This window comes from Heteronotia binoei, chromosome 2, assembly GCF_032191835.1.
Source record: "Heteronotia binoei isolate CCM8104 ecotype False Entrance Well chromosome 2, APGP_CSIRO_Hbin_v1, whole genome shotgun sequence".
Taxonomy (NCBI): Eukaryota; Metazoa; Chordata; class Lepidosauria; order Squamata; family Gekkonidae; genus Heteronotia; species Heteronotia binoei.
The window spans coordinates 126986795-127014049 of NC_083224.1; the positions used below are offsets into that span (position 1 = coordinate 126986795).

The window sequence follows — 27255 nt, forward strand, 5'->3', positions numbered from 1 at the left end:
GTTGTTCAGATCACATGGGGGGAGAGGAGAATGATGCAAACTGCTTTGGCTCCCCCACTGTAGAAGCTTCAGGGAGGATGAAGGCAATGGAAAGCTGAAGTCAGAGGGACAGATAAAAAAAAGGAGATGGGTTGCCAACTCCAGGTTAGGGGTGGGGCCTGGAGAGGGTGGGGTTTGAGAAGAGATAGGACCTCAGACAGGTACAATGCCATTTCCCTCTAGGGAGGCACTGGAGATCACTCAGATTTACAACTGTTCTCTAGATGGCAGACATTAGCTCCCCTTGATGTGTGTGTGTGGGGGGGGGGGGTGTCAATGCCTTCACTTGGGTGGGTGGGAAGACAGCAAGGGTGGCAGGCACTCGCCCAGAGCCTCCTTCTACAGCCCGTTGTATTTTTCTTCACAACAGGCCTTACTCCTAGTACAGATAATAAAGCAGTCAAGAAATGTGAGAACTGAGTTGGAGCCCAGTAGAACCTTTAACTATTCAAAGTCCTAAAAGATGATGCTGTTAAAGTGATGCACACATTATGTCAACAATTTGAAAAACACAACAGTGGCCACAGGATTGGAAAAGATCAGTTTATATTCCAATCCCAAAGAAGGGTAATGCCAAGAAATGTTCAAACTATTGCACCATTGCACTCATTTCACATGCCAGCAAGGTCATGTTAAAGATCCTACAAGCTAAGCTTCAGCAGTATGTTGATCGGGAACTACCAGAAGCTCAAGCTGGGTTTTGGAGAGGTAGAGGAACTAGAGATCAAATTGCCAACATTCGATGGATTATGGAGAAAGCACGGGAGTATCAGAAAAACGTCTTATTTCTGCTTCATTGACTATGCTAAAGCCTTTGATTGTGTGGATCACAACGAACTGTGGCAAGTCCTTAAAGAGATGGGAGTACCAGACCACCTCACATGCCTCCTGAGAAACTTGTATAAGGGTCAAGAAGCAACTGTCAGAACAGGACATGAAACAACTAATTGGTTTAGAATAGGAAAAGGAGTTCGACAAGGATGTATATTGTTACCTTGCTTATTTAATTTATATGCAGAGTACATCATGTGGAATGCTGGCCTGGATGAAACGCAAGCCGGAATTAAGATTGCCGGGAAAAACATCAACAACCTCAGATATGCAGATGACACTACTTTAATGGCAGAAAGTGAGGAGGACCAAAAGAACCTCTTGTTGAGGATGAAAAAGGAGAGCACAAAAGTAGGCTTGAAACTCAACATAAAAAAAACCTAAGATCATGGCATCTGGCCCCATCACACCTTGGCAAATAGAAGGGGAAGACATGGAAGTAGTGACAGACTTCACATTTCCGGGATCCAAGATCACTGCAGATGGTGACTGTAGCCATGAAATTAAAAGACATTTGCTCCTTGGGAGGACAGCTATGGCGAACCTGGGCAGTATAATAAAAAGTAGAGAATCAAAAGCACCCTTCAAATCGATGAAGGCAGCGTATAATTTTTTTGACCCGGTATGCATATATTTTTCAGCAAGGAAGGCCAGAGTGCAGCAGTGATCCATAGCAGATTTGCCTTTGGAGAAACCAATCTGTTCAGGACCTATGATGTTGCCTAGGCGCATCCAGTCAGTTAATTGGAGTTCTAAATGTTTTGCATACAGTTTGCCCACTATAGATAATAAACTAATGGGGCGGAAATTTTCTGGTAACTCCAACCCTCCCTTTTTGTATATTGGAATAATTATAGAGTCAAGCCAAGAGTCAGGGATGGAGCCATGCAGATCGATAAAAGAGAACAATTTTGCAAGGGGCAAGAGCCACCAATCGGAGCACTCACTGGAGAAGATCCTGATGCTAGAAAAGACAGAAGGCAAAAGAAGAAGGGGAAAGCAAAAGAGATGACTGGACAGTGTTACTGATGTAACAAACATGAATTTGAGCAATCTTCAGAGGATTGTGGAAGACAGGAGGGCCTGGTCTGACTTTATCCATGGGGTCACAAGGAGTCGAACTAGACTGCCCAACTGAACAACAAAAGCACCTTTAACATCAACAAAGTAGTTTTTATAGCCCCTTCTCAGTGCCTTCTTACCTTTTGATATTGTTTCAGATACTAGAGTTTCTGGGGTTACACAAAGCCCCGTAGCCAAGGTGAGGCCCCGGGGGGCATGGCCCCTCCACCCAACCCCCATTTCCACCTGTGTGGCCCCACCTTGCCCCACTGCTCTCCCTGCGGACCCGTTTTTGCTGCCGCTCTCCCCGGGCTCCTTTTTGCCTCCCCTACTCTCCCCGGGCTCTTCCCTGCTTCCCCCGCAGCCCCATTTTCACCGCCACTGCTCTCTCCGGGCTCTTCCCTGCCTCTCCCGCTCTCTCTGCAGCCCCGTTTTCACTGTTGCCACTCTCTGCAAGCTCTTCCCTGCCTCTCCCCAGAGCCCCGTTTTTGCCGTTGCCACTCTCCCTCGGCTCTTTCTCGCCTCCCCTGCTCTCCCCGCAGCCCCGCTTTTGCTGGTGCCACTCTCCCCAAACTCTTCCCTGACTCCCAAGCTCTCCCTGCTGCCCTGTTTTCACCACCGCTGCTCTCTCAGGGCTCTTCCCTGCCTCTTAAGCTCTCCCTGCAGCCCCGTTTTCACTGCTGCCGCTCTCCCCGGGCTCTTCCCTGCCTCTCCCGCTCTTCCCTCACTGCCCGCAGTCCAGTTTTCACCACAGCTGCTCTCCCCGGGCTCTTCCCTGCCTCCCAACTCTCCTCGCAACCCCGTTTTTGCCGCCGCCGCTCTCCCTGGGCTCTTCTTCCCACCCCCAAGAGTGTGTGAGAGAGAGAGAGCTGGGGCTCGGAGGCTGGCTGCTGGAAGAAGCAGCCAAGACTCTACAGCCCCCCCACCCAAAATTTTATGTCCTGGGTCCCCCCACCCAAAAATTTCTGGTTACGGGGCTGGTTGCACACAGACACAAATATTTCTCTGACATGAGGCATGGATTTTTTTTGCTAGGGGGTTGGATGGGGTATAAATTGAGATGAGGAGAAAGAAGAGGAAGAAGAAGAGGAGGAAGAAGAAGAAGACCGTAGATTTATAACCCGCCCTTCTTTCTGAATCAGAGTCTCAGAGCGGCTTACAATCTCCTTTATTTTCTTCCCCCACAACAGACACCCTGTAAGGTGGGTGGGGCTGAGAGAGCTCTCCCTGAAGCTGCCCTTTCATGGACAACTCCTGTACTTATGCACCTTGACTCTAAATTCTGTTTCACCTGTATCTGATGAAGTGTGCTTGCACACAAAAGCTTATACCTAGGCTAGAATGAAACTTCTTGGTCTTAAAAGTGCCACTGGTCAAACTTTATTGCTTCAGAACAACACAGCTGCCCACCCGGATCTAAATAAAACAGTGTGCATGCACATGAAAGCTTATACCTAAAATTAAACTTGGTTGATCTTAAAGGTGCCACAGACTTCAACTTTGTTCTGCTGCTTCTGACCAACATGGCTATCCCACCTGATGTGATCTGGATATCAAAACCTTAGTAATTAATTTAGAGAGTCCAAAGGAACAGCAAAAAAAATTGCAGATCAGAATTACCTTTCAAGTATTCTCCTTCAACCCCCTAGGCCGGCCAGATCTGTTCCTCCTCCATGGATCGAACAGCAAAAGACCTTTCCTTTCCCCAGTCCCCACCCCTTATTTTTCTTGTCTCCAGAGATAGTGGGGGGGGGATGTTTATTTATTCTATTCCTGCTCTGCTAGCTCATTAGCATTTGTAAGGTGTAGGAAATCACACCACACCACTGACTTTCTTTTTTTCAGCCTAGAGGAAAAAATATCAAAGGAGTTCACCACTATTTGGTTGCTTGGTTGCCAAGCCCTGAAGTCTTGTACTGATTGCCAGCGCTGAGCCCCGGGTGGGAAACTCCGGGGGGGGGGGGCGGTGCTCGAGCCTCCAGCCCCCACAAAGTTTACACCTGTGACCATAAGGGCTGAGCTCAGCTGACTTCTGAAGAGATCAGTTTCCATGTGATAACCTTTAGTCCCAGTGTCACATGATGTTTGGTTTCACAGTGTTTGATAAATATGGGAAGATGACTATGACACCACTTTACAAGTGTCTTGAATGGGTATTTCAAGTCCATGTCATTCACTGTTTGGGCTGCTTTAAGCCCCAGTGTGTGGTGGAAAGGCAAGCTCAAAACACACACAGACCCTCCCTCCCTCCCTCTCCACCCCCTCCTCCCCAACTATATTTCATGTCAGTGGATGCAATTACTGATCATCTATGCCATGTGTATTTTGACTCTAAGAGATCTTTGCATGTTTGTCTTAAGCCACTAGCAGCTTCAGAAGACCTTAAATCATGTTGGAGGGGAGATCAAAAGTATGTTTCACCTAGGTATAGGGAGGGAGCTCCCTGCTGGTTCTCCCCCCTGCCCATGACAGTCTATTAATAGGGTCAGGAAGGACAGATGCTGCAGCCCTTCCCACCTTAATCTGCAAAATCCATTGTCAAATAAACCTCTAGGGCAAGCACTATTGCAAAATACTTTCTTGCATTCTTCCTGTACCCAGTTCAAAGTAAGGAAGCAAACATCCAGATATGAGAATGTACAGAGGTCATGACAAAGGAGAGGGGAGTTTTTTCCAAGTGGTTTTTCATGTAATGAAATATCCTGCCTACTTTCTCTGCTGTATTTGCATTTAACTTTGCTTAGTTAGTGGGATTTGGGGCAGGTTTGCTCTGAGGTCCTTTGTATCAGAATGCTTTTAAAGTGAAGAGCAGTTGAAGGAAGTAATCATTAAAAGAGTGGTTTCTCTAGAATATTCTGAGGTACATGCCATGCTCATTTGTAGTAGCAAATGTGTCATGTTTTGCTTGAATCTCTAAAAAAAATGACTGGCTAAAAACCTATTTTAAAACATTCAGACTGATGTTTTACACTGAAATGCTAAACCTGGCTGTGTGCTATAGTACTTTGGACATCACATAGAAAAATACAGATACTGAATGCTTTGTCATACAAAAAAAATCCTTCCATATAGTTAACTACCAATGCAATCTATGCCAGATTACTACAAATTAAGATGCTATGCTGCAAATTTGGTGCCTCAAAAAACACCACCACCCCCCCCCCCCCGAGACCTGCAGATCAATTTTCCATTATACCCTATGGGAATTGGTCTGCATAGGGAATAATGGAGTGCCCAGCAGACATTCCCCCCTCACTTTCTGATGACCCTGGAGTGGGCCTTCAAACCAGAGGATCCCCTGCCTCCACCTGGGGATTGGCAACCCTAGTTTAAACCCACTATTCAGTCATGAAATTCATTGAGCAGCCTTAGGTCAGTAACACTTTGTTTTGACTAACCTACCATACCCAGTAGGGATTAAATGGAAGAGTGAAGAATCATATACACTACTGAAAGCTCCTTGGAGAAGGGAGGAATAAAAATTCAACAGAAGGTTTTTCCATCTTAGTGAGTAGACTTGTGTGGTAGTAATGAGTTGTAAACAGGAAATGGGTAAATTCTAATATGAAAAGCTGTTTGAATTTTCTTTTTTTCTTTTTTTAACAGAATTTTTTTTTATTTCAATACTACAACATAACAACCTAAATAACAACATATACATTAATATACATTAATCAACATTTACATTAATCAGCATATACCTATACATTAATCAACATAAAAATACAACAGTAAAACCACATACACACCTCATAAGCACTCTTCCATACACACAAGGAGTGTGAGGGGTTTATCAATTCAAATTTCTATTATTCCAAAACGAATCCTTTACTTTTGACCCAAGTATATATAGGATCCCATGCCTCCTTACATTTTTGTACGTTACCATCATTTAGTCTTGTGGACAATATATCTGATTCTGCAGCTTCTAATAGTTTGGATACAAATTCCTCCCTATTAGGTAACTTAGACATCTTCCAGTATTTTGCATATAGTATTCTTGCAATCGTAACTATATGCAGCAATAATTTTGTCATTGTTTGGGGGATATTTTCTCTACAAATATTTAAAAGATATAACTCAGGTGAGTGACGAATTTTTATTTTTAATTTTTTTTGGGACCATATATTAATCTGGACCCAGAATTTTTTGGCGTATTCACATTACCACCATATGTGGAATAGCGATCCCTTTTTTTTTCTTGCACTTCCAACACTTATTCGAACAATTCGGATATAAGCAAGTCTTTCTGGAGTGAGGTACCAACGGTACATCATTTTGTATAGGTTCTTTTTAAAAACCGCTGACTTTGTTAATTTTAAATTTTGCTTCCACACTTTTTCCCACTCCACCAAATCTATGTTAAAACCAAAATCTTTTAGCTATTTTATCCAGCTCTCTTTCACGATCTCTCCTTGCATTTTATTTTGGAGTAACCATTCATAAGCTTTCAAGATAAGTTTCTGATTGGCTTGTATTATTAAGTCAAGGTCATTTAGTTTTTTGGGAAAACCTTTTTCTTTATCCATTTGGTATCTCGATTTCACTTGACATTTTACCCACCAATCTAATTTTACAATGTCTTCTAATTTCAAGGTGTTTTGGTTGTCTAATAAATTTTCATAACTATACTGGTTTTCCCAGTCATACAAATTTGGATGTGTGGAAGCCTCTATTGGAGACAACCATAACGTGTATAAGAGTAATTTTCTTTAATTTCCAACCAGACTCTAAACAGTGACTTCTTTATTTCATGTCTTTAAAAAGGGCTGGTTTTTAAAGGAGTACAATACCAAATGTAATTATGCCAGCCTTCTCCTAGTCCTGCCCCTTCAAGGACTAGTAGTCTTTTATTCTTTTAGCCATGCTATACAGCAGGCTTTATAATACAAGTTCCATTCCGGTAATGCTAATCCCCCTCTTACTTTACTATCCTGTAATACTTTTAGCTTTATCCTGGGCTTCTTGCCCTGCCAGATGAATACCATGATCATTTTGTTGAGTTGTTGGAAAAAGGATTTGGGGACAATAATTGGAACCATTTAAAAAAAGAATAGAACCCTTGGTAGTACATTCATTTTGATCGTGGCAACTCTTCCCAGAAGCGAAATTTGGAGATCTTCACATCTAATTAGATCAGTTCAAATTTCTTTTAATATTTTTTCATAATTATCCCGATACAAATTCTTTAAATCATTCGTCAGATGAATTCCTAAATATCTTATTTTCTTTTCATGTTTGAACCCTGAGTTGATTTCTAATTGTGCAATTTGTTCTTTATTCATATTTTTTGTCAGCATTTTAGTTTTTTGTACATCAAGTTTAAATCCCAAAACTACTCCATATTGTTTTAATCTCTCCTTTAAATATGCTATTGATGAATTCGGTTCTTCTAGTATAAATACTAAATCATCTGCGAAAGCCTGTATTTTGAACTCTTTGTTCTTCAATTTGGTACCTTAAATCTTGGAATCATCCCTAATTTTTTTCATCAGAGATTCTAATGTTAAAATAAAAAGTAAAGGGGACAAAGGACAGCCCTGTCTGGTGCCTTTTTCTATTTCAATTAAGTCCGTCATATAACCATTAAAATTTACTCTCGCATTTTGTTTTGCATAGATCATTCCTACCATTTTACTGAAATTCTCTCCACAACCAATCGCTACTAATGTTTTTAAAATAAAATTCCAGTTAACGTTGTCGAATGCCTTTTCAGCGTCTACCATAATTCCCGCATATTGCTTATCTGGATGTTCTCTATAATACTCGATGATATTCAGTAGCAATCTTACATTCTGCCTCATCAGTCTTCCTGGAACGAAACCTGTTTGATCCTCATGGATTATGGTAGTGATCACTTTCTTAAGTCTATTTGCCAAAATTGCCGCAAAGATCTTATAATCACTGTTTAAAAGTGAGATTGGTCTATAATTTTTAATGTTGGATGGATCAGTGCCTTCCTTGTGAATTAGAGTGATCAAAGCTTCTTTCCAGGATCCCGGAATCTCCCTAGTACTTTGTATATCATCTATTACATTCTTGAATGGAATCAACAAAATATCTTCAAAGGATATAAAAAATTCAATCGGAAGTCCATCTGGGCCCGGAGTCTTATTCCACTTTTGTTTTTTTATTACTTCAACAATCTCATGCATCGTGACTGGGTTCTCCAGCATTTCTCATTGTTCTTGAGTTATCTGTTTTAAGTTAACATTCTCAATATAGTCTTCTTGTGTTTGGCTTTAAGATCTCTTGTCTCTTGTATAGTTTTTGATAGAAGTCCTGAATAATTATTTTCATTTGAGAATTTTGAGAAACATCTTCCGGTGTAATGGCGTGGTGAGGCAGAGTGACTTTCCCGAGCTCCGGGAGAACTCTGATTTGATGGCCATTTGAGAGGGCTTTCTGTCCGGGAAGTACCTCTTAAAGAAGTGTCTGGGGACACTCCGCAGCTTGGGAGGCTTTTTGGGAGCGGAGGGGAGTGGAGGCTCTCTTTTCGCTTCCAAGTTTCTCTCCCTTGGCCGATGCCCATCAACACTTCAGTGCATAACTGGGCCACCGGAGAAAGGAGAAGTGGGGGTAGCGTACAAATTCCTCCAAAGAACCCAGTTAGAGAGACCAAGATTTTTAAGGAGGGAACTGTGACCTCACAAAGGATGAATGTACCGGTGCTGAAGAAGACAGCTCAGTCGTACAAGTGCGCTGGAAGTGAGCTGGAAGCGGCAGGAGAAGCGGATGGCGAATGGCGGGTGGCAGACGATGGCGGCGGATAGCGGCGAATAACGAAGGCAGCTGTTCAGCAAGTCTTAATGTTGGTGAGCGTGCGGGGAATGGTGGAAGAAGAGAGACGGGAAGAGGCAGAAAGATTAACAAGTTGCTGGGACTGAATTAAATAAGGTGCTGAAAGAAAGGAGAAGGAGAAAGCAAGTAGGAGAAGGCAGTGGAAGTAGCGGAGAGAAGGAGAGGTGGTGACAAAGACGAGTCGTAATGGTGGTGACGGGAGTATCATGGCGGAACTAGAGAACAGAAGGTGAGATGGCGAAATGGTGGCTGCAGGAACGAAGTGACTCAGTAGTGGGAAATTGTTTATATTTATTCAAGCTGCTTTTGAGAAGACAGAAGAGGATTAAAGACTGAGAGACTGGGGGACCGAAGATACAGAACTCAGAAAAGGGTGGAGAGGTAGTTTTTAGCAGCGGCTCGCTGCGGCTGCCCTTCACTGAAGATTGGTTGGTTAGTAACATTCTAATGAACTGAACTATAAGTACCACTAAAGTATCAAAAACTGAAGGAAGTGTTTGGATTGCACGTTGTTGGACGGATGCACTGTTTTTAATGTTTTTTAATGTTTTAATTTCTTAACTATGTAAATTGTTATTATATTTAAATTTGAATTTTATGTTAGAATCTTTGTATTGTGAGCCGCCCTGGACCCGCCTTGGTGGGGTAGGGCGGGATATAAATCAAATAAATAAATAAATAAGAATTAGGGAATATTTTCAGGTACCTCAACTCAACTCAACGAGTGGAAAGAAGAAAGAAGAGTGGACTGAGTCTTAGGTGTGAAGACATAGTGGGTACAGTTGAATACATTGTAAGAACTTACATTGTAAAAATTTTACATTGTAAAAATTTAAATAGTTGATTATATCCTTATATTGTATTTTTTGTATACTGTGTATTTCATTTACAAGTTTGGTAATAAGTTTGATATAGCTATAAGAATCATTAAGGGTTGTTAAGGAAATTTTATATGCTTAGCTTAAGAACGATATAGTAAATAATTAATAGGGTAATAGGTTGTTGGTAGAAGTGATTAGTGATTAATGAATTGAATAATAATAATAATAATGAATTAATGAACTTGATTGGATAATTAATTGAACTGAAATAAGGTAAATAGAGTGTATAAGTGGGGAAATGTGCAGTGTTAACTGATCATATATTTATTTGAGATATCTGATTAATTATTTAATTGAGGAATTAGCTTAGAATTTAGGGGGGTTGATATATAAGGTAAAATTAATTTAGGAATTGTATTTAAGGATTTTAGGATTATGTAGTGATTTACCTAGTAATATCTTATTATATTGAATAATTAATTCTGAGTCTAACAAAATTAATAAATATTGCATTGAATAGAGGTTTAGATAAGAGACAAGGAAAAACTAGAGTTAATACTAGTATTCAAGAAAGTACAAATTGACAGAAAATGGAAACTAAAGTCAAAAAGTATGGACAAGGTACTCCCCCAGGGGGAGGGGGGGAAATTGTTTCAGTAGCAGTGAATCAAGATGCCTTAGAGAAGTTGCAAAATATCATAACGGCAGGTTTTAAGCAAAATCAAGAGGCCTTAGAAGGTTTGAAGTCTGACCTGATGGGACAGATAAAGAAAACCAATGAACAGTTGGAAGAATTCCAGAAACAGCTTTTGGCAAACACTCAACAAGTTCATAATTTATCAGCTAAGGTAGAGAAACTAGAAGAACAAGAGAGGCATACAACTAATACAACTCGAGAAAACAAAGCCAGCCTGGTGGAACTAGAAGAGAGGTTGATAAGACTGGAGATGGAAAAGGCTGCGTTCGTATTGCGTTTTCAAAACATCCCAGAAGAAAAAGACAAAAAAATAGTTGACAAGATGATGGATATACTAATTATAGACAAGGAAGAAATGTTGGAAGAAGGAAAAAGAGTCATTGTTTGGGCAAAGAGAATTTCATCCAATTATACAAGGAAATTTAATCTACCTAGAGAGGTACAAGTGAAGTTTGCCCACATTGAAACCTGTGAAAAAATTCTCAAAAAAATGAGAGAATATGAATTAAAATGGAAAGAAACTAATATCAAAGTCTTAAAGGAAGTACCTTGGGGCGTACGCCAGCGAAGATTTAAATATAAAAAGTTGACAACATGGCTAATGAAGCACTCAATACAGTTTAGATGGCTTGTACCGGAGGGAATCTTCTTTACTTATAAGATATAATATAACTTCATCAGAAAAGATGGAAGACTTTTGGGAATCATTCGTGGAATCGAGCGGTCTTGAGTCAGAGACAGGAGAAGATCAAGAAGAAGAAGGCTCCATCAAGAAATCCGGCGGTGATGGAATAGAGAAAAAGAAGGGAGAAAGAGTAAGAACAAGGCTTCAAAGTAAGAAAGAACAAACAGAAATATCGGATAGTATTGATCTTGCAAAATGACTTCCAAAGGGGGATTGCAAATAACTTTGGTTAATGTTAATGGACTGAATGAACCAGGAAAAAGAAAGAGGACCTTCCAACAACTGAAAAAAACAGGATCTCAGATAATTTGTCTGCAGGAAACACATATTATGAGAGAAGATGTGAAATATTTGGAAAATAAGAAATTGGGCTTGCTGTATTACTCATGTGACCCCGAAAAAAAGAAGAAGGGGGTAGCCATTTACGTGCAAAAACATAAAATCCAGCTGTTTATATTCTGACAATTTGGGGAGAATTCTGATAGTAGAATTGGAACTCAATGGAGATAAAATGATTTTGGGAAACATCTATGCCCCAAACGAAAACCAAGAAAATGTTTATAAAACACTGCATGAAAAATTCAGAGAATTTGGTTCTGAAAATTGTTGTATAATTGGAGATTATAATGCAGTATTTGAAATAGAAAAAGATAAAAAAAATTGAGGAATTGAAAAAAAAGAAAATTACGTTGTCTATTACCAAAAACTTTCCTTAAAATGGCTGAAGAACTCAACTTAGTCGATGTTTGGAGAACGAAGAATCCACAAACCAAAGATTACACTCATTATTCCCATGTCCGTAAATGCTGGTCAAGGATAGACGTGTGCTGGTTATCAGTGACCTTAGTATTATCTGTGAACCAAGCAGATATTCTACCCCGAACATATTCAGATCATAACCCAATTCAGATAAATTTATTGAAAACACAGAAAAACCCCCGCTGGACATTAAATTTACAAATTCTGAAAGAAATTAAATTTTTGGAAATAGCTAAAAAAGAAATAAAAGAATTTTTCCAACACAATTTGAAGGAGGATACAAAAATGCTTGTGATTTGGGACGCGTTCAAAGCATTCTTTAGAGGAATTGCTATAAGATACTCAGCAAGGAGGAAGAAAGAACGAATGAAATCATACAAAGAAGTAGTAACAAAATTAAAAGCCCAGGAGAAACAACAAAAGATTACAAATACGAAGGAAATAAAGTTGAAGATCTTATCTATCCAACACCAAATAAATTTACTACTTACAGAAGAAGTTGAGAGAAAATTGAAATGGGTAAAACAAAATTATTTTGAGAGCGCAAATAAGATTAGTAGATGGTTAGCGTATAAGTTAAAGAAAGAAAGGGAAAAAAAGATTATAAAAACCTTGAATTTTCTTAAATATAGCATCCAGTCCTATCATCAAGCTGATCACAAAATAAAATAGTAAATCACAATTTGCAAACCGGTTAAGGAAGTTGAATGGAATAAGTATAGATTTTTTTTTTGCTCTGCACAAAGTGGACAGTAGTGCACTCAAGATTCTTGGCATTTGTGCAGCACCACAAACTGCATTGGTATGTAGATTGTATATTGGACTGTATGCCCAGAACTAGTGTCCCTGTCAGTTTTGTTGCTCCACCAGAGGTCTCTAGTACTTTTTAAAGCTATTTACCTCATGAGCCATTTAACCCATTACAGACTTATGATACATGACTGAGACTTTATAGGGTCATCCATGAATTATTCAGGCCTCAAGGAAAGATAGATATAGCAAATGAAGGACAAGCTATTAACTAAGATGTGATTGTGATGAAGGAGAAAGAAGTTTAAAGGGTTGTTAAACTGCATTTTCTTTGTCACAACTACAAAGACTACATAAGAACAACTCCAGCATAATCAGTTTGTGAACAGGGGTATGTCAAACAATGCAAGAAATAAGTATATATATAATCTGAGTTTGTTTTCTTTCCTGTTTTATCGGAACTGTTTTCATTTGAGCCACATGCTGAATTTATAGCATTTTTTATAGTTGTTGATAGTGTGTTTAATTTTATCATAAACTATATCTGGCAGTTTGCACTGTGCACAGTATAAATCTTTAAAATTAATAAATACAAGTCATTCATTTTATTATGTGTAACTAAGACATAGGTGTTGATAATTTGTTCTCTTGTGGGCCTCAAAGTGGAAGATGGAAGGTACTATATTTGTCACTTTATTACAGATACTGAATACCATATTGAATACTGTATCAACGTATTTTTCCTCTATGGAAAGTATTTTAACAACTGTCTTCAATACCCACAGATTGGAAGTTGTAAGAATGTAACAGTCATGTCTCTACGCTCTAACAAGCTGGAATTTCTCCCTGATGAGATTGGTCAGATGCAGAAACTTAGAGTCTTAAATCTGAGTGACAACAGGTACTGGTTTTATCATCTTATATTTCATGCTATATCACTGATGTTTTGAACAAACTGTCAACTGCACAAAATATATACCTGTTGGTCTGAAAAGGCCTTAGGAGATGAAAGAAACCATCACATGTGCTAGTCCAAAAGAAAAATCCAAACCCCCAGAACATAGTCCACATAGTGCCTTTTATTAAGACCAACCAAATGATACACAGCCATGTGCAAGCTTTTGAGTTCTGCAGACCTCTTCCTCAAGTTTGATGTTACGAAACAATTTTTAGGGAAAACAAAGATGCTGAGAAATGGTGCAAAGTCCTGTTGCAGTATGCTTCTGCACTGTGCTCTGATGTTAGATTGAAAGCTAATGCTGTTAGCCAGTAGGGATGAGCATAGACCGGGAAAGCCTGGTTCTGTTCGGGGTTCACCAACTGAATGGCCCCAAACTAAACCTCCAAGTAAAGCCGGCCCGAACTGAACTGCATGTCACTACATCAGGTATTTCCAACAATAATAGCATATGCTTCATCCTGCAGGATGTTAGTGGAGAAAGCAGCCACATCTGTTGTTATTAAAGCAGCATATATAGCAGCCATTGGCCTGTGAACTGCCAGTCAAGGGAATTTACATGCCATTGGCTAGGTCCACTGCTCTCCCTCACCCACTGCTGACCTCAAGACAGACAAGGACACTGGGAAAACTGCTAGACAGTATCTGTTGCTAGGCAAGCAAGTTTGCTTCTGTCAGTAAAACGCAATCAACCTTGGTTCTCTCACTAAAAGGGAGGGGCTCTTCTAGGCCTCTTTTGGCCTTTGAGGGAGAACTCATTGGGCCCAGTTTTGACTAGTGTTGCCAGTTCCAGAGTTGTGGAAAATTCCTGGAGATTTTATGGTGAAGTTTGAGGAAGGCAGGGTTTGAGGAGGGGAGAGGTCTCAGCTAAATACAATGCTAAAGAGTCCCCCTCCAAAGCAGTTATTTTATACAGGGGGAGAGAGATCTGTTTTCCAGAGTTCAGTTGTGATGCCAGGAGATCTTCAGGCTCTGCCTGGAGTTTGGCTACCATAGGCCTGGCTGCCTGCTACTGTTGCTGGGTGTGAGGCTTTCCCAGTTATTGATCCCAGTGAACTCAGCACATACGGAGTTTATTAGAGATCAATACAGAACAATGGACCATCATGCTACAAAACCATTGCCAAGAATAGAGTAACTTACAAACAGAACCCATAATATACCAGGCAAAAAGGCACATAAGTTAAAGCCAGCCTCTGTCAGTTAGGTTCCCAGGGTTAGGTATACAGCACAGAGAATCTTCACTGGATCCTCAAGGTCATCTGGCCAACGTCAGATGCTGCCATGGTACTAGTTCTACTGACAACATTTTCCTCCTATGCATCTTGAGAAAGCTACAGCAAGCAAAATGTCAAAGTATGCACAACTAGATACATGTTTGAGCAAAATGGAAAATGAATACTTAATACAAATATACTGGTATGCAATGCAAGGTCATACAATGAATGAACTTGACTGAATGAGTGAGTACCCCCCATACAACAGAACCATTTGACATCCTGATCCTGTTGTCAGGGAACCTGACATTGGGAAGGAGATAGGGTTGCCAACTCAAAGGAGATTTGAGGGGTGGAGCCTGAAAAGCGTGAGGCTTGAAAAGGGTTGTGTGGCAGAATTTTAGTGAGGAGACTTAAAATTCATGCATACATCCATTTTTGTTCACATTTGTTCACTGTTAGAAACTTTGGTTCTCTCCCATGATCCTCTACAGCACAGCTGTGCTGTCTCTATGCAAGTGACCTGTGTCCTAAAATATAGTTTATATTTTCATTATCAATGGTACTAGCTTCAAAGCCTAAACATTAGATTAGAAACTAGTGACGTAGTATTTGTCAACAGCTTCTTGACCCACTGATATAGATAATATACTCAAAGAAATGCCAGAATAGTCTGACTCTCATAGTATTGTTTGGACTAAGTCAAAGTTCATGCCTAATTGTATGATAGGGGTTGGTTTTTATCACATACGTCAGATGTTCATCACAGACCTGGTTGACAATTACATTAGCTCCTATGGATGGGAAAAGGTATTTAATATGTGATTTTATTCTTGCCCCCTTGTTGTTCTGGACAAACACCTTATAGGTCTTTGGGCAGAACTATCAGGATGCATTCTTTTTTGTTTAATGTACTACATTTAGTATGCTGCATACTAGAATGTTATATGATTAACAATAACTGCAATATAGTTTTAAATTTTAATAAATGGTTTTAACTTTGGAATTTTCTCTCTCTCTCTCAATTTATGGGGCTCTTGCCAGTCATTCTCCACATATCTTTACCAAACTTGGCGGGAATGGGAGTCCTAGAACAGACTCTATACTCAAAAAATTTTCTAACAGGATGAGACCTCAGATAGGTACAGTGCCATAGACTCCATCCTCCAAATCAGCTATTTCCTCCTGGGAAACCATGACTGCCAATTTCCAGGTGAGGGCTGGAGATCACTCAGAATTACAACTGCTGTCCAGATGGCAGAGATCAGGCCCCTGGAAAAAACGGCTGCTTTGCAGGGTGGACTCTGTGTCATTATACCCTGATGAGGTTACTTCCCTGCTACTTTAGTCCACACTGTGATTTTGGACCACTCACAGACTTTCAGTCTAACCTACCTCACAAGGTTATTATGCAGATCAAAAGGGGGAGAAGAGAATGATGTGATTAGCTTTGGTCCACATTGTGTAGAATGACTGTCTGTTTCCTAGGTAGAGTCTGCAGGGAGGGGGGGAGGAGATGGATGCCTGAAGTCAGTCAATTCCCCTACAGAAAATGGCCACCTTGGATGAGTGGGAAGGCACCAAAGTTAGGAAGAGTGAATACCTTCACTTGAGGGAGTGGGTGGGAAGATAGCAAGGGAGGGGGGCACTTGCCTACAGTCTCTTTCTAGAACCCATTGTATTTTCCATCACAACGAGCCTTATTCCTAGTCTTCAATAATCTGCACTAAGTGTTTTGTATCCTTAATATATGATTTAATTTTAGGAACAAATTACTGCAGAAAGAAATCTAAATAGTGAGCCAGAGGTTCTAGTAATGAACTTGTGCCAGAGGTAAATGGGTGGCCAGGTGGGGGAACCCCCCCCCCTTATGGATTTTAGAAGGAGCATATATGACTGGGCATTTGGGTATTGATTGCAAAGATATTTACCAGTCTGTTCATCAATATGACCCAATGTTACTGCCTCTTGTACCATAATTTTAATAATGTTAATAATGTGTCTAGTAGGGTCACTGTTTAGTTTTCTATAATGATGCTTTACTTCTAGTAGTTGAACCATTTTCCTATAGTCCACAGTATTTGTAAGCACTGTTGCTCCACCCTTGTCTGCTGGCTTGATGGTAATATTAGGAACACTAACCAATCTTTTAAATACCAAATGTTCCTCATATGAAATGTTATAACTACGTTTTTTGTTCCATTTCCTGGATATCACAAAGTACAAGTTTTCAAGTGCTAGTAATAATGGTTCACTAACACTAGGAGTTAGGTTTAAATTTATTACTATTGCTGCCCCCTTTGTCACCAAACATAAATTTGAGTTTTAACAATCACATAAATTTAAACAGATCCACCTGGGTTACAAAGGGGTCATAAGGTGTCATAGGAACAAATCCCAAACCAAAATTTAGTACTTTGTTTTCAGTTACTGACAACTGATGGGAAGACAAATTAACCACTAAACCCAATGTTTTTGTTTTCTTTTTGGTTGTTGTGACACATTTGTATCTTGGAAGCATTTCTTTGAATTTCTGGGTTAAAAGGTCTTACATACTTGGAAGATGTGCCTTTAACTGCAGAGTATCCTGCAGAATCTTCACTTTTAACCATTTATCAGAATTCGAATTAGTGAGGTCAGATCAAGACTTTTCCTCCCTACCTAACAGATTAGAAGATGAACACCATCTGAACACCCTCAAGGTTTCATAATCTCTGGTATCCTTTAATAATAATTCTATCATGGTGGCAAATCTGACCGACCTGATTGGTTAGGGCTCTGTGAGACTGTGGGGTATCTGCCTTTGGCCCATCAAACTATTAATCAAGAGTACTTGCGTGCCATTGGTTAAGTCTACTCCTCTCTCCCACCTGAGTGGCTGTTGCTAGCCAGCAAAGCTGATTCTGTCAGTAAAAGGCAACCAACCTTAGTTCTGGTTGTTACTGTGGGAACACACTATTAGCCCATCATACGTTGATCACCATCTCTGGCTTCCCATTGGCTGACTTCCCTGCCCCTGTTTACTACAGGCCCAGGGATGTTGAACAAACTGCCAAAAGCAGTCGTACCTCAGAGGCAGTCACATCTCCAACTCTTCTCTGTGTCCTCTCTGTCAACTGAGAGCCAGTTTGGTGTAGTGGTTAAGTGTGCGAACTCTTATCTGAGAGAACTGGGTTTGATTTCCCACTTCTCCACTTGCACCTGCTGGAATGGCCTTCGGTTAGCCATAGCTCTGGCAGAGGTTGTCCTTGAAAGGGCAGCTGCTATGAGAGCCCTCTCAGCCCCACCCACCTTACAGGGTATCTGTTGTGGGGGGAGAAGATATAGGAGATTGTAATCCGCTCTGAGTTGCTGATTCATAGAGAAGGGCGGGGTAAAAATCTGCAATTCTTCTTCTTCAACTGGCCTCAGAAAGGGCTGCAGAGCTTCTGCAGCCTCACAAAAGGCCTCCCAGCACATGCAGCCTCCAAAGACTGCAGAAATAGCTAAGGAGGCCAGGCCCTGCTGGAAGTGTTTCCTTAGAGGCCATGCTGCCCCCTGGGAAGTTCTAGCCAGAGGCTGTTATTAGGCAACCCAGGCTGCTTTTGTCAGGAAACGGAGAGTCCCCAGGGGAATATAATGCCATATAGTCCATCCTTCAAATCAGTTATTTTCTCTAGGATGGGAAGAGAGATATGTTGTCTGGAGTCCAGATGGCAGAGATCACCTCCCCTTGAGGTGTTGGTGGGGGAGTGAATGCCTTCATTTGGGTGGGAAGACAGCAAGGATGGGGGGCACTCACCCAGAAGCCTTTAGTGATACCTTTCCAGGTTGGTGGGAAATCCCTGGAGATTCTGTGATGGAGTCTGAGGAGGGCATACAAGTTAGGGCATCAGAGTGGGGTCTGCCAGACCAGGTTCTTGCTGTGGAAGTTGACTGGATACTTTCAGACCAGTCACACACTTCCAGCCTAACCTGCCTCACAGGTTTGTTGTTCAGATCAAAGGAGGGAGAGGAGAATGATGTAAGCTGCTTTGGTTCCCCCCTCCCCACACTGTGGAGAAAGACTGTCTTTTTCCTATATAGAGGCGGCAGGGAGGGGGTAGGTGATGGAAAGCTGAAGTCAAAGGAGCAGATAAAGGAAAGGAGATAGGGTTGCAAACTCCAGGTTAGGAAATTCCTGGATATTTAAGGCATGGGGTCTGGAGAGGGTGGGGTTTGAGGAGGGGTGGGACCTCAGACAGGGACAATGCCATTTCCTCCTGGAGAACCTCTGTTACCAATCTCCAGGTGAGGACTGGAGATCACCTAGAATTGCAGCTGCTCTCCAGATAGCAGAGATCAGCCGCCCTTGAGATGGGGGTGGTGTGAATACCTTCACTTGGGTGGGTGGGAAGTCAGCAAGGGTGGGGGAAGCATTTGCTCAGAGCCTCCTTCTAGAGCCAGTTGTATTTTTTTCACAACAGGCTTTGCTCCTTCTTTCTTATAAATTTGCATTTCTTGTTTACTGTGTTTCTTCTGTCATTTTCTTTGTATAAGAGAAAAGTGATCTGAAGAAGATTAGAATTGAAACATACCAATATTAGAATTGAAACATACCAATATGTATATTGTCACTCCTTTTTTTCATTAGAAGGTTGACAGTGTTTGCTGCAATCAACAAACTGGTGGTCTTGTAGAACAAAGTTGGAGTCCAGTAGCACCTTTAAGACCAACAAAATGTTATTGAGTATGTAAGCTTTTGCGTGCTATAAGCACACTTCATCAGACAACTCTGTTGGTCTTAAAGGTGCTAACTTCGTTCTATTGCTTCAGACCAATGCAGCTGCCCACCTGGATCTAGTGTCCTTGACTTTATATTTATGCAACTGAAAGAGGATTCTTGGAGAAGATTCTTGCATTTGATATTAATTGTTGGACTTATAACCATTGTTGGACTTATAACAATTATAAATAAATAGAGAACTTTTGACTATGCAATATTTATTCAAAAACTGCAATACAGCATTACTGTTAATTACTACATGGTGTTGATTTCGTCCCTTGGAGAAAATGACAGCTTAGACTCTTTGGCATAACATCCCCATTGATATTTTTCACCTCCACCTTCCCTAGGCACCACACCCAAATTGGCAATCTTATATTTACTACAGCAAGCATGTCTTCTAGCCAGATATTTCAAATCAAGAGAATTCTACTATTTGTGGCTACCAAAAGCTTGCTTGCATAGTTCCTAAACCTCAGGAACATAGGGTCCTTAGGTTTGGATTAAGGCGCACAGGCAGTAGCTTCTTTTTCAGTCTAAAAAAGCTGGGGCAGTGGGTCTGGGAAGATGGAAAAAATTAGTTCTTGGTGGAAAAATCTCCCTAACAAATTATGACTATGGAGATATTGAGTGTGCTGTGTAATATGATTGAATGAGTGTCAGAGACACTTGCCGGCTATAGCACATCACATAATTAATAACAAACAACTTTGTATCTCTTCTTCCTGTCAATTTAAGACACATTTTAAAGTGTTGCTTTATTTTACCTCTGTTAAAATGGTTTATTCCTATACTATGGGGTACTAGAGGGCCAGTACTTGGGATAGTTGAGGGCTAACAAACTGAAACTTAATTTCAACAAAACAGAGGTGCTACTAATGGAGGGAAGATTTTACCCAAGAACTAGGATATCTCCTGATCTGGATAGCATTGTACTCCTCTTAAAGGAGCAAGTTTGTTGCTTTGGAGCCAGGCCTCCTGCTGGATAAACAGGTGGCAGAGGTGGCTAGATATACCTTTCAGCAGCTTGAACTGGTGAGCCAGCTACGGCTCTTCCAATGTGAGAAAGACCTTGCCACTGTGGTTCCTAACACTTGTTATGTATGTCTGCTAAAAGCCTTTCCTTAGACTGTGTCTGTGAAATCATTAGCCCCTATATCTACTTTTGTTTTGGTGTCCCTGATGCTAATCCACTGTTGATACTGGTAGCAAAATTTGTATGAAGTTAAAAAAAAAATTACCACATTGCCCAAAACTGAGTAATTACAAGACTTCCCAGAGTGTAGACAAGTAAAAACCTCACTTATGAGCAAAGAAAATAGGAGAGACAGGTTTCTTTTTTTTCTGCTCTTTTCTGTGTCTACATTGCCCACTACTTGGACTACATAGCCTGATATCAGTTACTTTTGTGAGACAAAAGCACTACTGGGACACTTGATACAGGACAAGACATACTTGCCTGTCATAAGAACATAAGAGAAGCCAGGTTGGATCAGGCCAGTGGCCCATCCAATCCAACACTCTGTGTCACACAGTGGCCAATATATGTGTGTGTTTGTGTTTATATATATATATATATATATATATATATACACGCACACGCACATATACATACATACATATATATACACACACACACAATTTTCAGAATGAGGCTCCCTGTCAATTTTTAGAATGAGGCTCCCTGCTTATAAAGCAGGTTAATATATCACACTGTTTGTGTTTGGCTCTAAATTCATGACAGATTCAATTGGTCTGGCGTAGATTTACTGTTTTGATATGTGATGGCAAATCCAGGATCAAGACCTCTCATTCCACAGCAGAAACTGCCAAAAACCAAACCTTCCAATAAAAAGATTTCTTAATCAATAGATATATATTTGTAAAAAGATAAGAAAAAGAAGAGAACGTATTGAAATACTATCCAGTCTGTTTAGTTAGCCTTTAAAAAAGAAGCTCTGTAGAAATTACTGGGTTTCATTTGGTATTTGATTTGAATAGGATTTTCCTTTGAGTTTTAAAAATAATTTAAAAGGAATACCCAATCTATAATCAGTATTTTTATTGAACATATGGACATATGAAGCTGCCTTATACTGAATCAGAGCTTTTGTCCATCAAAGTCAGTATTGTCTTCTCAGACTGGCAGCGGCTCTCCAGGGTCTCAAGCTGAGGTTTTTCACACCTATTTGCCTGGACCCTTTTTTGGAGATGCCAGGGATTGAACCTGGGACCTTCTGCTTCCCAAGCAGATGTTCTGCCACTGAGCCACCGTCCCTCCCGTCTTCATCTGTTCTGTGAAAACTATGTTTCTGAAGTGTAAATGGGAAAAGATCAAGAAATATCTGGATTTGTTAATCTGTTTTTAGAGGCCTATTTATTGCTTCCAATGAGACTAAATCCCTAGTTCTACTGCTGTTGAAATGAACAATATATCCACAGATTTTCCTGCTGTGTGCAGTTTCTGAGTTAACTCAAAAAGCTTGTTATATTGTGGTCCAAACTGAAATACCTGTAAATAAATTCCCTGCATATATAACTAAATTATCATTCCCAAGGTTTTTTTTCCAGACTTCTTATCTCAGTCCTCGATCTCTGACTTTTATTATCTCATTATTTGATTTTTCTCTTCAAAATCACAACTTCACTCTTCATTATGGAATATTCACATTTTCTATAACTTTTAAGATTAGAATTTTCTACCTTTTTCCAACATATTATCAACTTTCTATGGTTTTAAATCTTGTAATATTTGCAGAACACTTTCATTTTTCTCTGTTGGCTGAAACCTACTATCACATCTGAGTTTTTCACCATGTATCTGTTGTTGATTCTTCCAACTTTTAACAATTCTGTCTTCAAAAGAACTTGACTCTTCAGAAAATATTGAATGCATTTTATCCAAAGTAAGAATGGGATCCATTACCTCTTATGTTGGGTATTGAAGCTTTTTCTCTCTTTTGGCACTTTTCCTCTTCCTTCTCAACAATAATTTCTTGGTTTAACAAATTCAGTTATCAAAAACTATCAACATCAGATATAAACCATGCAGATTTACAGCAGATTATTTCAATTTCACCTGTATGTTTTGATTAAAATACTTCTTATTGTCAGACTAAGATACCAGTTTTAAACATACTTTTAAATATTTTCCTCAAAGAGATGACAAATGATTGGTCCTCCCATCACACCTCACTGGGTGCAGCTGCTGAGAAATGCATGATCACCAAAAGAAGAAACTAGGATTCTTACCTTTCTTCCCCCTTCAACAGGGGATATAAGATTCCACTGTATTGCACCATGAGAGACAGATTAGAATCAATTAGACAAATTAGAAAAACCAGTTAGAACCAGTTTCACTTTTGTCAGGGGTGTGATGCCTACCACCATTTTCTGCCCTCTGGCCCACAAGTCAAGCCTTTCATTGTGAAGACATACAAAAGAAGAAGCTAGTAAGAGTCGGCACATGGGGATAAACAGTCTTTCAAGATATGCGCATTTCAGGTGTTAAAGGTCTAAAGCAGCCAATTCAGCAGCCAGCGCAGTCATTCTGAAACATTCTGAAATAATGGGTTTCTCTATCAAAGCAAAGCATTTTTCTTCTTTAGCTGCACTTATATACCTTGACTCTAATTAGCCACTCCAGGCAACTAACCCCCTCATGTATATTTAATGCTTGAGAAAATCTGTTTCAGTGCATCTGAAGAAGTGTACATGTATACATGCTAAGACTCTCCGTTCTTGATTATACTCAGAATTGAACTTCATTGGTCTTGGAAGTTCTCACATCCATTGTTAACTCTTGTGAAACTCCTGTGATAGTATGCTAATTTGCTGCCATTCACAGGTCTTACCAACTGCTTTAATCCATTTGCAGCTATACTTATCACCCAGTTACTTATGCATCTTGACTCTACCTAGCCCTTCCTGGCAATTTACCCCACCCACTCTCTCTTGAGGAAAGGCTTGAGGAAATCTGTTTCAGTGTATCTAAAGAAGTGTGCATAAACATGACAGCTTATACCCATAATTAAACTTCGTTGGTCTTAATGGTGCCACTGAATTCAAACTTTTTTCATTCCTTTGGTATGTGTGCAGTACAGCTAACTGCTGATCAGGATCCCAAGAAAGCTGGAGAAACCAGATGTCAAGATGTAGAGGTGATGTCAGTCCTAGTGAGACAGTGGACCTCCAGCAGGTTCCGCTGCAGGGGATCCTTTCTTAGGAAACTATATTGGTGTCAGAGCCTGGCTCTTAGGGATATCAGGCTGTTAGTGAATGCTTTAGGAGGAGACTGCACCTGCCTCAGAGCCTAGCTTCTGGGGAAAACTTGCTAAAGATCTGGAATTTCTAAGAGGAGCTCACACATTGTAAGATTCCTCAAGCTGTGGAAAAGCCAAATGTTCATCTCAAGAGTTTTAAATGCTGGCTAATAACTGCAGGTAACAATTGTTAATGGAAAAACTATAACTGAGTGAACCTAGCAAATGTTGTGTCTCAAGCCTCTTCTTTGAACATCCTTACTCCCAGAACATGAATAAAAGTTACTCCCCCCACCCTGTTTCTCTCAAGTCTTCCTTAAAATCCTAGAGAGAACAAGGCATTTCTGGAACATAACCCAGTCAGTACCAGAGCGCTCTAACAGCATCGTAACTGTACCAGGCAGCAACACTAATTAGACTCTGGTAAATTATCTCATGTGCATTTAAATAACAGCATTTAGAAACCACTTGTATTCAATCTGTCAGATGAAGGTTGGGATCAAATTTCACATTATGCTATTTCTACTCTAATTTCATTTAAAACCCAGACCTTCACAATCAGTTTAAGGTAGATGTCAGCAGGGGTTGTTTTGTAGAAAAATAGGTGAACTAATCCAGGGATTGTTATGCAGCTGCACCTACTATTCAATGGGCAAGGTGGGAAGGAGGAGGTGGAACTCTCAGAAAGGTTCAGGAGCTGCGCGCCCGTGAGCTCCCACTAAATACAAGGCCTGGATGTCAGAACTCTTTGTGTTTAAGATAAACAATCAGGAAATCTGTATCCCTGACATTCACTGCTTTGCAAAATTACTCTTAGTAGGTCAGCCTTTTCCTTCAGATAAGAATGTTTTGAATGAAATGAGGGCAGAACTCACTTTTGAGACTTGGTGGGGGGAATTAATTTGTGGTATGAATGGGGTCTTATGTAAAGCTATTGTACCTGATTAAAGATATGTTATTCATTTTGATCAGACAGCATGCAGCTTGGATAATATTCTAGTTGAAATAACTAGAGTGAGCATACAGTTGGAGGATTAATAGAGTTTTGAGTAAGGCATTATTTACCAGATGTGAAGTAGCAGCAGAAAAGAGCAAGAGTGTCACTTTGAGAGACAACCCTGATACTGTTGTTCTCCCTGGGGTTTCTAGAATACAGAAGTACAGTAACAATAAGCACAACAATAGGTACAGAGGCGAGGTCTACAAACCAGGCTGGAGTCAGAGATCACAGGGTCCAGTCCAAGGGTCAGGGTAAGGAAGGTCAAGGGTCCAATTCCAGGTACAAGCAATGTTACCTCTAAGCTGCAGAATCTTGTGAGCAAAAATTCTACTTTGTGAGCTATTGACATTAAAGTTATGAGCTACAGCATAAATTACTGTGCTCTGAGGCCATCCTTCCTGACTAAGGCAAAAATGTGTGAGCTGGAAGCTAAAAATCTTTGAGCTAGCTCATGCTAACTCAGCTTAGAGGGAACACTGGGTACAAGATGCATGGTCTGGGTCCCAAGCTGTAGGAGCCAGCACAGGTTACTGGCAACAAGTCAGGATAGAACTCTGTTTGCTAATCAGGTCAGCTTCATACAACTGTACAAGGTCACTCCCACATCACACCTTTCTCAGCATGTTCTTTGTATCTACCTTCTTTGCTGACTCATTCCCCAAAGTCCAGGTATGACTCCTTACAGTCACATTCAGCTTCCTACACGTGCAGGTCTTTACGGTTTCCCTATCAGCCTGTCAGTCCTGGTCATGCAAGGACTTCACTCCAGGAATTAACACTGATCATTGCTGAGCAATTAGGCAAGCACTTAATCTTTACTCTAGAGCTGTCAAGCGCTCTCTCCTCCTTCTAAGCTGTGCTGGTTCAGGAGAGGCTGGAGGAGATGGAGACACTGACTTCTGTGGTGTCTCTTTCTTCTCCTGGAACACTGAACTGGGAAGCATTCTTCCTTCTGATGCTTCCCCTGTCCCTGTTGAATCTGCTGCTGGGATAGGGGCAAAAGCTGGAGGCTTTGAAAGTGGTGAAGTTGAGGTAGCCAACCCTAAAACTTTGGAGTCAAGAAGGGACTGCACCTTGTGTGCAAGCAGGGGGGTTTCCTTCCACCTTCCTCTCCCCCGCCCCAGCACTTTGCAGCCTGCAGCTCCATCCATTTCCCCCCTCCCTGGCTCATTCCATGCAGCTTCCTCTGCCTCTTGCTCCTCTGCTTCCCTTCTCTCTTCCTGCCATAGAAGATACGGTAGCAAAAAAATCTTTTTTATCATCCACTTCATTTTGCCAAATCATCTTTCCACAGAATTACTCAGTCCAATAACAAAAGTCAATAAATAGCTCAGAGTCCCAGTTAGTTTATCCTCCAGCTCTCCTCCTCCCATGTGCTTTTTCCTTACATTCCAGTTCAAACCGCATCAATTCCACTCCCCCACCAGATAAGTTCTCTTATAAAAATATTCAGCTTTTATTCAGACTGTATTATAATATGTTAATGTTCCAATTGTAGCTTATTTAATTATAAACCAAATCAATTTGAGTGTCTGTATTCAATCCAATTAAAAAGGTCAGAGAAAAGGATGCCATGTAAGCAAAAATGCCCTCAAAACGAGGTTGGGGAATTGTCAGGTGGGCACCTGGCTTAATCAGGATCTTTTTACCTATGTATACAGGATACACGTCCAGAAATTATGGCTTAAATTTACCAAGGACTCTAATTAAGTAAAACAATTAAAATTTATTCCAGAAAAATATAGAACTCACATACAAGGCAATGTGCTCATGAAACATACATACAGTCCTCGGAAAAATAGAGAGATATAGAGACAACACATGGCTAGACAAACAGGGTGACAATTCTCGATCATAGTCTTCAAGGAAGGCTCCAATGACAACGAAAGAGGACGGGGGAAATGGGACCCTCAACTGGCCAAGAATCGGGGATGGATCTAGACAGCGGAACTGGGGTACTGCTAGATGCACACCTGTGAGGAGCTGGGACACAGGTTATAAGGACTACCTTGAGCCCTCAGGGGATGGAAAGTACAGGGGTGGAAAAAGGGGAGGCTCTGCAGTGACCATAAGGGCTGGACTTCTGCAGTAGCCAATAGCAAGTTAATTGGTGGCACCTAATTGGGTGCCCATAACTGACCAATGAACAAGCTTGGGCCCTGGTTACCTGATTGGACTTCCAGGTAACAATGGGCCAGGTTGGGAGGCTCCAAGATGGCCGTTAAGGGAAAGAATGGGAAAAATTATTAAGATGTGGGGTACTTAAGTCTATCAAACTTATCTAAAAAAGTGACAATAGATGGCCAAATTGCTACCTAAGTAACACCCAGTTTACACAAAGGAACTTAGCTCTGGCTGAAGATGGTCTTCCTCTTCTTCGATCTTCTATTGGCACTAGTCTTTGTCTTGAGTTACGTTGGACAAAGGCTTAGGCGGTCTGGCAGGGTCCACGCCTAATATAAGCTTGATGGCTCTTATGCATAGGTGACATCTGTTGAGTATGTGGGCCTCCTGCTTTGCTGTAATGGAGTCTGGCATGGCAGGAAGATAGTTGCTTGTGGTGTTAGCCTCCCAAAGTGGATTCTATGGTCAAGGCTGAAAACTGCTTGCCTGGACAGTTCCTGACTGT

At 40.7% G+C, this 27255-nt stretch overlaps 1 protein-coding gene across 8 annotated transcripts in view; it reads left to right on the forward strand.

Moving 5' to 3' along the window:
* LRRC7 (leucine rich repeat containing 7) overlaps positions 1 to 27255 on the forward strand; it is a 265921-nt gene that overhangs the window by 137778 nt on the left and 100888 nt on the right. For all 8 annotated transcript variants that reach the window (XM_060232004.1, XM_060232000.1, XM_060231999.1 and 5 more), the window contains one exon: positions 13231 to 13346. In XM_060232004.1, coding sequence (XP_060087987.1) covers positions 13231 to 13346 — 116 coding nt within the window. The remainder of the gene's footprint in view (positions 1 to 13230; positions 13347 to 27255) is intronic.